This window comes from Ranitomeya variabilis, chromosome 5 (assembly GCF_051348905.1).
Source record: "Ranitomeya variabilis isolate aRanVar5 chromosome 5, aRanVar5.hap1, whole genome shotgun sequence".
Lineage (NCBI taxonomy): Eukaryota > Metazoa > Chordata > Amphibia > Anura > Dendrobatidae > Ranitomeya > Ranitomeya variabilis.
The window spans coordinates 590,291,956-590,305,437 of NC_135236.1; the positions used below are offsets into that span (position 1 = coordinate 590,291,956).

At 42.2% G+C, this 13,482-nt stretch overlaps 1 protein-coding gene across 1 annotated transcript in view; it reads right to left on the reverse strand.

The window, feature by feature from the left end:
* The window catches only part of DOCK2 (dedicator of cytokinesis 2), a 1,347,187-nt gene that overhangs the window by 310,716 nt on the left and 1,022,989 nt on the right, over positions 1 to 13,482 (reverse strand). The window contains exons 44-45 of the mRNA XM_077266018.1: positions 3,309 to 3,395; positions 3,050 to 3,226 (exon numbers count right to left, since the gene is read on the reverse strand). Of these exons, the coding sequence (XP_077122133.1) occupies positions 3,050 to 3,226; positions 3,309 to 3,395 (264 nt within the window). The remainder of the gene's footprint in view (positions 1 to 3,049; positions 3,227 to 3,308; positions 3,396 to 13,482) is intronic.

Below are 13,482 nucleotides of genomic sequence, written 5' to 3' on the forward strand. Positions count from 1 at the left end.
ATCACCTGGGCAATGCTAAGGAAATCCTGAAAACATGACCTGTTGGTGGCTCTTGAGGACTGGAGTTGGGGAACACCAATTAGTAGGAAAGTGGTGTCAGTAAAGGGGAGAATAAAAGAAATAAGTGCAGAAAAGGGGGCCAGTTTAGGGGTCCCAGAGACAGGAGTCCCACCCGCCTACCCTCTTTTGTCATGGAATTTGGGCAATTTTTGCAGAAAATACTATAGATGTATATATTATTTAGGACTGTTTGGTTTGTAGGAAATATTCTAGAATTTGTTACTGTGAGTTGCGGTGGCTGAGGCAGTGGTGGGGTACTTGGTGTTAGTGGAATTTGTTATGGGGGCGAATTTATAGGGATGGTTCTCATCAGGATGAAATTAAGATAGACTCATCTGGCACTTTGTGGGGCTCTGGACAGGGGTGTACCCTGAGAGCCAGTGGTAGTGTTCTTTTGCCATTGATGGTGGTGTGGTGTCCTCGAGCTGGGTTTTACTGCTGAGGGTAAAAATAATTGCATTGGCAAACACTTTGTTTTAGGTGTGCTAGATCTTGTAGCTTCCAGGACATCCCAAATTTTTTCACTAATTAAAATTTGGTTATTGTTTGTTAAATAAATGGCCACTGTGGCCAATTATATCCAAAAGAAGCGCTCCTGTGCATTATTATTATTATTATTATTATTATTATAAGTTAAGAGGTATAGCGGGCTGGGGGAAGAAGCTAATCAGAGGATTGTTTGAATACCATAATCAGAGGATTGTTTGAATACCATACACTGTCAAGAAATGCAAAATATGTTTTGGATCACTGTCAAATTGGAATCATGCACAACTACCAAAGGCACGAAATGATGGTGGCATCTTCTCTTTAAATATAGAGAAGTACCTCTGTGGATTCATGATATCATCAATGAAATGTAACTCGAACTCCATGAGCACTTACCCACATAAGGGCACTGCCACACCAAGTTTCAATGCAGGCCCCATGCATTTCTCAAAAAATGAATTTTGAGAAATGCACGATGCCTATAGTGAACCATTGTTGTGTCTTATGTGAGCCTGCATGAGTGCTGTTGGTGTTGGAGAGCTACATTACATTGACAGAATGAATTCACAGATGTACTGCTTTTTATTGTAAAATATGCTACCATCTCTCTGTGCCCTTGGTAGATGTGCATGATTCCAACATGACAATGATCCAAAACACACATCTGTTGCTTTTCTGAACAGGATGCAAATTATTCAGTAACCAAGTATGCCTTTTGATTTGAACCAAACATCTATAGGGAATTCTGAAGAGACAAGTTGAGCATCACTCTCCATCCAGCATCCAGGCTCTAAAAGAGGTTGTTCTTGAAGACAAGAAATAGATAGATGTTATAATATATTGCCAACTTGTTTATTCCATGCACAGAAGACTTGGTGCTGTCCTTAAAAATCGTGTAGGTCATACTAAATACTAGATGTTAGGAAACAGCTAGGGAAACAAGAAAAGCACAATTGGTGTTATTAAAATTAAATTATTAATCAGAGGTGGTTCCATAGAACTCTGAAAAAGTATCAAACAATGTTCTAGCTGCTGCAGCCCCACAGATGGCAGGTCCAACGTTATAAGGCCTCTTTCACACTAGTGTCGTGCACTGCAGGATGCGTTTTTTCTCCATAGACTTTTATTAGCGACGCAGTGAGACGCATTGCCACGCGTCGCAACCGTCGTGCGACGGTTGCGTCGTGTTGCGTCGGACCGTCGCCACCAAAAAACGTTGCATGTAACGTTTTTTGGTGCATCGTCTGCAGCATTTCCGACCGCGGATACGCGGCCCGAACTCCGCCCCCGCCTCCCCGCACCTCACAATGGGGCAGCGGATGTGTTGGAAAACAGCATCCGCTGCCCCCGTTGTGCGGCGCTTCCACATTATGCGTTGGTGCGCCGCAACGTCGCATAGCGACGTGGAGTGCACGACGCTAATGTGAAAGTAGCTTAACATGGGTTGTTTGGAAATTTCGGGTGATTTGCGCTGCTGGTGTACATCCAATCAAGGAAACCAATTCAAGAGAGGGCAATATCATTATGCTTTATGCTTAAGCATTTTGAAGCATTCTAACTTCTTTTTTTAGGGAAACCACAGAGATTCACTCCTTCTTTAGAAGAACCTCAGAGAATAAGCAGAAATACTTCAAAACGCGTAGAGCATTAACCACAAGGATATTACTCTCTCTTGAATTGGTTTCCTTGATTGGATGTTCACCAGCAGTGCAGGTCACCCACAATTTCCAAACGGCGCATAAAATACTAGATGTAGTAGTTTTTGATGTGGTGTGTATTCATTTTTACATCAACTAATTTCAGCAAAACTGAAGAATTTGTAATGAAAGTCATATTATGGGCTAAAAAATGTTCTATGAAACTCAGTTGTCAAAATGTTAGAAATAGTTATTGTATTCAGTGAGATATTGATGAAAATCTTAATTTTAACAGGGGGTGTACTCATATGCTGAGTTATACAGTGCTCTGCATAAATATTACTGGAATGATTAGGACATTTTGCAAAAATTTTAAAACTAGGAGCAGGATGCTGATGATCTAAAAATGAATGACAGGATTAGGAATGAATTGTGTCAAAAGTGTCCACAGCTGTTAGGTTTTTAAAACTGCAATAAAAATATACTTAGATACATAAATAATTACACTTATATATAATATTTATATAGTACATTTCTTTCTTTTCAGATTTTCTAAAGACACCCATGACTTCCAGGTAAGTAATCTGAGAAAACATCTGAGTCGTAGTAAACTTCACATTTTAGAAATCTATATTTATAAAATAAATGTTAGCAGAGTACTTATGCAAATTTCCTCTTCTGAGAAAAAGAGGCAATTTAAGTCCTTTTTTTCTCAGAAGAGGCAATTTGCATATTTAAATTCCCAGAGGAGCATTGTACGGCAAATAAGCCTCCTTATCTTGACAAGCCAGAGATGGTATGTCACTCTCCATAAGGAGAAACATTACCCCTTAGACCCCAGCAGAGTACTTAGAATTTCTTACCTTTTCATATTTTGCAAAGCCACCCATGACTGCTGGGTCAACAATTCCATTCAGGCACATAGATAGTGGGTTAATTGGGAGATTTTCATCTCTCTGGTATTGATTTATAAGCATCAGTATTTTCTCATTGGTTGCTGACATAGTTTCAATGGCATTTTCAAGAGGACTAATGGTTGTCTGGAAAAAAAAAATCCATATTCTTAATAAAATGTATTCAATATCTACAAATGTCTGAAAGTCAAAAGTATATTAAACGTACATGTGACATTGATGTAACCTCAAACCAGCGCAGTATTCCAGGTAACCTGTAGGCTGTGACAAAAGTTGCTCTTTCAATCCACATGGACTGCAACAGAAAAAATATTTTTAGGTACATTCCAATGAAAAACAACAATGAGATAAGAAAATGCAAGAGATAACACCAAATAAGTGGACCCCACAGTTCGTTACCCACTTTCTTACGAGCGCGGCGATACCCTAAATGTAGTAAAAATGTTCTGTTTCGACAAATGGCAGGGCTCAGAACGGAAAGAGCAATATTTTAATTTTGGAACACAAATTTGTCCGAAAGGGATGGTGGGCATTATGTCACATTTGCAGGGTGCCTAAACAGAAGAAACCCCTGCCAATGATCCCACTTTGGAAACTACACCCCTTAAGGATTTTATCCGGGGGTATAGTGAGCATTTTGAACACACGGGTATGACACAGAATTTGATAACATTAGGTTGTCATATTGAAATAGTTCATTTCTTCACAAAAATCTTGCTTTAGCCACAACATTTCTCACTTTTGAAATTGTTAACAGACCCCCAGTTTGTTACCCAATTTCTTGCGAGCACGACAATACCCTATATGCAGTCAAAAAGTTATGTTTGGACAAATGGCAAGGCTCAGAATGGAAGGCCTTTCCTGGATGCAGGTTCAGCGGAGACAGCCATTGATCAGACTTAGCCTGGAGAGCTGTCCACAACTCTTCAGCTGCATGACTGCGATCTCCATGGCATATCAATTTTAACACTGCCTGATTGCAGTGAGCCCTGGCTGCACAGTACGGAGGTGGTGGGGATTCGCTGTGCACTGTGGGAACGCGTGTCTCATTAAGGCAGAGGATGAGGATGCAGGTGGAGGCCCTAGAGAAGATAGAGGAGGAAGAGGAAGAAGCAGTGGTGGAAATGTGAAATGTAGAGATTTGTCCTGCAAGCCATGGGGATTTCAAGACTTGTGGAGCAGCACCTGCCCCCACAGCCACCAGAGTCACCCAGTGCCCAGTCAGCGAGATGTAATGCCCTTGGACAAGTAAGCGCGGCCAAGTGTCTGTGGTGAAATGCATCCTGGCAGATAGAGATTTAGTCAAGGAACGAGTGATGTTGTCGGCGACATGGTGGTGTAGCTCAGGCAGAATTTTCTTAAAAAAGTAATTGCAACTGGGCAATTGGTATTGGGGGATTGCGACGGCCATCAGCGTTTGGAAACCATTTGTATCTACAAGGCAGAAAGGCATCTGTTCCATGGCCAACATATTGGAAATGGTGGAGTTCAACTTCTTAGCTTTGTCATGCATAGGAGGAAACAATCTTTTATGTGACCACTACTGCTGTACCGTGGGCTGGCTGCAGTGCTGAGAGAGTGCGGAGTACGGTGAACCAGACAAACTGCTGGACCATGAGAGAGGCGGAGATGCTATGGTGGATTTCAAAAGTTGTGGTGTGATCGTTTTCTGAGATGGATCTAAAACAGCAGGCGTGTCCACTTCCATTACAGCTGACGGCGGGCTTTCAGTCAGCCTGATTGGAGCAGGTAAAGAATCCGAGGTTCTGCAGTCGAAGACCTGCGTCTCAATAGTTGGCATAGTAATAGAGGAGGAGGATAAAGCAGCAGATGCAATTGATAAGGCGGCAAATGGTTGTTGAGGTCCGCTGGTCTGCATTTTTGAATAGTGGGATTCCCAGAGTAATGCATGTTGACTGCACATGTGAAGATTCATATACAGTATGTAGTAATCAAATTATTGCACTCTTTACCTCTACTCAGGTTTTTTGCAAAGTTTTCAGATTCTGTGAGTAGGCTCATTTTTTGCCGTGTCAAAAAAGGCCCAGGCTAGGCAACCCTTGCCACCCCTGTGAGCTGCAGACCCGTGGACGCTGCTGGTCACAGCTACAGTTGTGGCTGAGGATGCATTGCTTGCCGTGGCTGCATCACTATGTGTCTGTGATTTACGGGCAACTTAACCTCCTTGTCTTCCTCCTCATATGACCTACCTCCACCCAGGTGTTAACGTCTGATGACGAGTGTCAGGATGCTGTTCAAACCCTACTTCATTCTGCCCCGGATCCAATCTAAAAAAAATTTTGGTATCGGTGCAGATTTACTCCTCTTGACTCTGTGAAGCTTTTGAGTATACTTCTGATGACCATGGCATGGAATGTGTGAACAGCTCTTGAGACTCACCCATCTGTGGTTCTGTATAGTCAGTGTACAATTGGAGAGTTGGGATGCGGGGGGGGGGGAGCAAGGAGAATTTGGGTGCCATCTCAGTAGACTGTGCTAGGTGTGATGTTGAGTTGGAGGAAGAGTAGAAGAGGCCACTTGAAGCTGCACTTGCCATCCACTCAAGCACATGCTCTCTCTGGGCCTCATCAACAAGACGTACCTCCAAAGAATGGTAGTAGAGTAGCCCGTCCAGTAACATAAGTTGTCAGATGTCTTTGCATAGGACGTAACGTAGTTGTTTCACTAACCTTACCACCTACCCCACATAAACCTTGAACACCAAGCCTAATTTTACCCTTCCACCACAGCCTCGCTTTTTCCCCAGATAGTGTCGTAGGAGCACAGTATTAGCAACAAAAAATTAGATTTTAAACTCTGCACCACCTGTGCAAATTTCAGCGGCAGTAAATTCTAAGGTAAAATAAGTCCAGCTGTATTGCGTTATTCACAGAAGAAAGAATTGTTTAAGTGTGGATGAGGCCTGTATGACAAAGAAGATATGCTACAAACAATTTGAAAGTCAGATGTCCCCTACCGTACGACCTTAGGAACACAAAAAATGTTTTGTGGCTTCTGGATCAGGCCTCTAAAACACAATACATGCTACAAACTATGAATGCGAGATGTCCCCTACTGTATGACACTAGGAACACAATTTTTTTTGCGGCTCCTGCATCAGGCCTCTTTAACACACTAGATGCTACAAACCATTTTAAAGTCAGGTCCCCTACTGTGGAACACTAGGAACAGAACAATTTTTGTGGCCTCTGGATCAGGCCTCTATAACACACTAGATGCTAAAAACTATTTGAATATGAGATGTCCCCTACCGTATGACACTAGGAACACAAACATTTTTTGGTGGCCTCTGTATCGGGCCTCTATGACACATTACATGCTACAAACTATTTTAAAGTCAGGTCCCTTACTGTATGACTTTTAGCAACAACATTTTTTTTGGTTATATGTGTGACAACTGCAGACAGCTACATTTCAATCCAACAAAATGACAAAGTGTGATACGGCGGGCTCTCTAACTTTTTGCAATAGAACTTTTTTTTTTTTAATGTGTGTTAGGTCTGCAGACAGGTTCATATCACCACAGCACTAAATGACAAGGTGGGATACAGCAGGCAGTTTCACATTTAGCCAGTGAGAAAATATTATTTAGAATGCTATACTCATGCATGGAGCACAATAGAAGAGTGCACAACACAATTGTAGGACATGTAGCTATCTAAACTATCTGACTGATAGCTAGCTAAAATCTTGCTGCCAACAGTGCCAGCATCAGGAGGAGTCTCTCTGCTCTGTTCCAGTGTCAAAATGGCCCTAAACAAGATGTCTGCTCTTTATATGGAGAGGTACATGTGATCGTAGCAGTCAGTGGCACAAGCCGTAATGTCAGGACATTGTGGATGTTTCCTGCACCCTGATTAGCTAGCCGCAATGTGCACACAAAGTTAGGAAAAAAAAAAGTTTACAAGAACACCACGCCTCTGAGCTCTGCAAAGCCCCTCCCCTCATCAAACACATGCAAAACTCTCATGATACACCACGACTATCATTGCAAAAGTGCTGAAAATACTTTTGTGGCAACGCAAATATTATCACGCACTTTTTATTGAATGTTACCAATTTTTACCAATTTTATAAAATTTTGCTTGAGTGTCCGATCATGAATCCGAATGTGCCATATTCATGCTGAATTTATGTTTGGCAATTATTTTTCTAACAAATTCACTCATCACGAGTGCAAACATAACAGGGGCCAGGGGAGGTAGTTGTGGCTGAGGGTGATAGTAATAGCACACCCTTGCCCTCCGTCACAAACACATTGTCCCTTTCTTCATTTGAATATCACACAATGACAGTCCATATCCAGTTCCAACAAAATAACTTTATTCAGTTCCTTACACAGCGCGTTCAGTTTCATCACAAAGGCAGCAGAAGGTTCTCCACAGAGTATAACTTATCCTGTCCCTGTGCTGTCCCTCACTCCTCCAGAAATATTGCAGGGTCGTACCATCGCCTTCAGTACCGCAGCTTCATGACTGGTCAGATCAACCTGCTCCAGGAATCCCCTGTCCATTTCACACCAGATATAAGGGATTGTTTCCTTGAAGTTAACCACTACCATCTTGATGCTGCCCTGTAATCCGCCACAACCAAGTGACCTTCAGCCCATAGAACCTGGATGGCTGGGCTCCTTGCTTAAACGTTACAGGACTCAACTGACTCTTACGGGCTCCCAGCCCCAACTAACTCAACTCAGGATTTAGTTAGGAGGGGTCAACTGGGAGTAAGTGAGAGAGAGCTTCCTATTAGTAAACTGATAACTATATTATTCTATTGTATTCTTTTGTGCTCCCCCTAGTGGTCTAAGTCTAAATTCTACACTTTCCCTACATCCACATAATACAAAGAATATATGTACATTATATTACACATTATAGCAGCATTATCAGACATATGAAGTAATATGTAAACATACAGGACATTACACAACAATCATTACCACAAGAAATATGTGAACCAGTCTCTGTACCCCCTTACACTAACTCACCTGATGGGGTTGCAAAATAGAAACATGTACAACAACTTAAATTAGCTGCAGCAGAACACGGGTCCGTGTACCGAGGAAGAGATTCAACAAGTGGAGGAATATACGTGTTAAACCTGCGCTGCTGAAAGATTTGGAATGTCGACTTAATTTTTTAAAATTGCTTATTCTGAACAGGTTTAGCAGTCAGTGGATTTCAAGGTCACACAGGACCCCTTCTTCCGGACAAAAACAATGTTTAAAGGCGATCATGTTATAGAAGACCTTAAAGGCAGACCCTGATTATGTTTTCCAGGGTCTCAGCTACCCTGTATATTTTCCAATGCTGGAGGTGCTATACCTTTATTTTTCAGGGCCGTTAAAAGCAGCACTCAGAAATAAGGCCCCTTAACTGATGCCGCTCAAAGTTGTATCAGTGGTCGTTAAAGGGTTAATAATAATAATGTTTGTTTAATAAGTGCCAATATTTTTCTGAAGCATTCTACAATTCAGAATATACATATGAAAACAATATGAGACATTACAAAATAATACACTCCTCAACAGTGAAATTGTAACACAAAGAAGGAAAAGTTGTGGAATTATAGAAATCACAGGACCGATAGACATGTCAATAATATATTAATGCTAAATAAAATGGAAATAAAAGTTTAAAAACATTGCAATTTATTCTGTACGGCTGAGTCACACTTAACGTATGAAAAATCGGGCCGATTTTGCAGGCCAAAAATCGCACAAATATTCTCTGTATAGTGATCCGTATGTAATCCGTTTTCAACACGATGATGCAATTTCCTCGCATCTAAGTATCCATGTGACATCCGTATGGCATCCATATGACACATACATGCGTATGCCTTTACATTTCTCATTGCTTTTCCCCATTGAATTTAATGGTTCAATGGCCTGAAATGAGGAAAATGTGTGCTGTGGTGTGACTGGTGATCGCGTGGTTAATGGGAGGTATGTATCACAGGGATGGATGCTCCCTGCGATGCAACCCGGAGTATTTTGTCTTTAGTGCACATAAGCACTAAAGATATCATTTAGTGCACCTGGGTCTGGGTTACGGGTAGCTATGAGAGATGGGAGGGTCTGCCTACCCATATACCTCACCTCTGAGTGGGGGCGCTAACTGTACCCTTTTCCCTGCAGGAGATTGAGGACCTGCAGTGATGTCATGATCATGTGACAGTGGATGTGATGTTACCTCACCTGTGGGTGTAGTTACAGGCAACCTAAAGGAGGTGTGTTTAGCACATGGTAGTGAGTGTTTGGGAGTCTGTCAGTGTGGACAGATTTCCATGTGTCCAGGCTGGACACTACAGAGTGGTCTGTGTCTTGAGAGGGAGAAGCCTTTCTGTGTCCTTGGCTTCAGATAGAGCCTGGTGCTGGACATTGCACAGCCTGTGTGCCTCCAGGCCTGAGAGAGCAGAGCTCTTCTATGGACATTAATGCTGTGTCGGCCTGTTGTACGGACTGTTTACCTTTTTGTTGCTGCCTTGATGGTTTATGGAGCAAATAAACCCACATGGACATTGAAGAGAATGTGCCTCCTGTTTCCTCCTACGCATCTGTGTGAGCACAATCCTTACAGTGCGTATTTTTCGCAAGTCACACTGATGGTCTATGTGGTGTCCGATTTTTTTTCTCGCACCCATAGACTTGCATTGATGTGACTTGGCTGAAATACGTGGGAAATTGCAGCATGCTGGAACTTCTCTCGCACATACAATATGAATGAGAAAAAAAAAATCGGTGATCTGAGTTTTCTCATAGATAAATACTGGTCCGAGTGCCATGCGATGTTTTATCGCATAGCACTCATCTGTATTCTACGGTAATGTGACTCCGGCCTACCAGCGTAATACGCAGAAATATACTCACATGCATTGGAATGTTATCAATGAGGCTCATAAAGGGGTTTTCCCACAAACAAAAGTTCATTTCAATCAATATATCTTGGAATAGAAAGTCCACAATTGGGTATGTTTAAATAAAATGTCCTGTGCTGAAATAATCTTCTAAATGTGTCCCTGCTGTGTACTGTGCAATGGCTTTGTCTGACCGTACAGGAACATGGTCTGATCAGACCACATCTCCTGGACAAGGGATCAAGCAAAAAAGTACACAGACAGGACAGCATGGGATCATAGCTGATTCCTTCACTGCCTGATTTTTTTAAAATGTTTTACGTCAAAGAAAGAAACAGCTGCAATCCCATGTTGTAATTAATGTCTGTATCCTCTCTTTTGCTTCCTCCCCTGTCCAGGAGCTGTGGTATGATCAGACCATATCCCTGTACGGCCAGACACAGCCATTACACAGTACACAGCAGGGGCACATTTAGAAGATTATTTCAGCACAGGGACATTTTATTTAAAACACATCCAATTGTGGAAATTATTATTATTATTTATATTTATTGATTAAAATTTACTTTTGTTAGTGGGAAATCCCCTTTAATTGTTGTCTGAGGAATTGTTCTGCCACACTGAATGCATTTGGGCATGCAGATCATCAAGATCTGCTGTTGACTGCTACCTTTGCAATTGCCAACCAATGATGTACAAGATGCGCTCAATGGGAAACAAGCTGCTGACCATACAGGCCCTTAAGGCGATGCAAGCTGCTCACAGTAGCACCAGCAACATGTGGCGCTGTGCTGTTATTTTGAAAAACAAATTCTGGGATAATGAAGATAAGGCCGTACCAGGGGTTACTAGTGATGAGCGAGCACTAAAATGCTAGGGTGCTCATTGCTCGGGTCTAGCAAATTGGAATACTCGGGCACTCGACCCAAGCAACGAGCCCGATGCAAGTCTATGGGAAACCAGAGTATTTTTACAGCAATCCCCCCCCCCCCCGGGGGTCCTTTTAAGGTCTAAAAACATCTGAAAATTATTTAAACACTGCTCAAATGACACGGGAACATCACGGGGATTGCTCCTGAAAGCATTTCTCACTCCAAGGTCACAGCTGTAAGCAATATTGTCAGAGCTTCACGCCATTTTTACAGGTGCACCAAAAAGCATACAAAACGAAACCAAAATGGATATTGCTGGGAAATATGTTAAGGTACATCCTTTCCAGGGTAATGACTTGTATGTAAGGCAAAATAATTGGCCCAAGTGGTGGAGGAACATTTTGGTCTTGGGTTATGTCCACGCGCAGCGTTTTTTGATGCGTTTTTCAACTTTAACATTGCTTTCAACCAATACAAATGCATTCACTGGGAAATGTCATTGTAACATTTAACAACCCTAGCTGGACATGTGTTTTGTGACACATAAGGAGACACATCTTGTTTTATTTATGAAGGAGGGACTCTTACAGTCACATATGTTTAGAGGGGCATCAGGCGGCATTAATATTCCTAAAGGGACATTATTAAACATTGGGTCTCCTATGCTGTTATTGCCTATGAAGTGAGTGGCTGGGCTGCCAACAATTACAATGCACCCCAATACCCCTTTCACGAGAGGTACAGGAGGGTTTCCAGTAAAAATGTTGCACTGAATGCAAGGCCTGCCCTGCTATCAAGTCATATGCACCCCAATAAGCCTTTGAACCCAGGTACTGGATGGCCACAGGAAAACCCACTTCACATTCTTCAGTTGGTCCAGCCATACTGTTTCTTTATGCATTAAATACAAGGGCCGCCTTGACCCAAATTTGCACACACCCCAATCCACCCTTGGAAGAAACAGACGAGTGCCTCATAAAAAAACTGTCCGATTACAAAGGAGCGGGTCTCCTAGACTCGTAATGTCCATACAATAAGTGTATGGGCTGACAAACATTTCACCATGGGGATACATTTTTTAAAAATATATTATGGGCATCATAGACACCCTTGCTAAAAATTGAACTGCCTGTAGCGGCACACAAGACGTTAAGCCTGGTGAATGGATGTGAATCCACCTATGAAAGTAAATAACAAGAGGGAGGGGCAAAAACAGGTTCATATATACATAAACATATATGATGCCAGATTGTGTCCAACGAGATATGCTTGCCCTTAGCAACAACTCAGAGACAGGGGTATAAAAAACTTATAATAGTATTTCAATATTTTCATATTGTAGAGGTATACACGGGCATAAAAGGATGGTGCAGAGATATTAAAACTGGAATATATAAGAATAAATGGGTAAAATATACGTACATCTCATTTTGATGACAGTTCCCCCTGGAGGAGTTTATTTTGGTTTCTAATTAGTAACGGACATCAGAAAAACACCCTTGCACAAAAATTGAGTGACTTTTGCATCACGGAATACGTTCACCCTGGTGTTGTACTGGTTGCGGATGATGAGGATGAGGATAAGAAGGAGGATAACACCAAATAGACAAAATAAAAAATTGGATACCCATGTGTGGTTGGGGAGAGGTGCATGACAATACACCTCCACAAAAACGACAATGTATTAAAGGTTATGTTTTGCTGTTTTCACTTGGTGTTGTACAGAAATCTTGCCCAATCCAGCCCTTGTTCATTTTTATAAGAGATAGCCTGTCAGCATTTTCAGTTGACAGGCGGATGCGCTTACCTGTTATAATTCCACTAGCGGCACTAAAAACCTGCTGTGACAGAACGCTAGCAGCAGGGCAGGGTAGGGTCGGCACAATGGGAGGGTCTGAGAAAACTGTCCCAGTACTTTGCCATTGTTCCTCTGCCTGAGCTGGATTGTACTTCTGTCTCTCTCGCTTGTACTCCTTGTTTGTACAACAAACTCTGACGTCTGCTACCAGCGTTCTCACATGGGAATTTTCTAAGTAATTCCGCTACAAGGGCCCTCTGGTACTGCAACATTTTAGTACACCTCTCTGCCGCTGGTAGAAGAGATTGAAAGTTCTCCTTGTAGCATGGGTCTAGAAGTGTCACCAACCAGTAATGAATGTCATCAAAAAATTTTATAATGTGATGGTCACGTGAAAGGCAGCTCAACATAAAGTCAGCCATGCGTGCCAGTCTGCTAAAAGGCAAGACTTCAGTGTCCTCAGCAACATGACAACTGACCATGCTGTCCTCCTCTCATCCTGCTCCTCCATGTCCTCAGGCCATCCCTGCTGAACAGACGGTATGACAGCTGTGCTTGTAGTACCATCTATAGTGCATGAAAGTAGCTCCTGTTCTTCCTCCTCCTCATTGCCTACCAATCCACATTGGGAAGACATGAGGCTGGGCTGAGTGTAATCCCCCTCTATGGTTCCTTGATCCATGTCCTCATGCTCTGCTCAAAAATAAAGAGGATGCATTGCAGGCAGATAGGTTTTCAAAATGCTGAGAATCGGGATGGTGATGCTAATTATAGCGTCATCGATGCTCATCATCTTGGTGCAGTCCTCAAAGTTTTGTAGGATGGTACATATG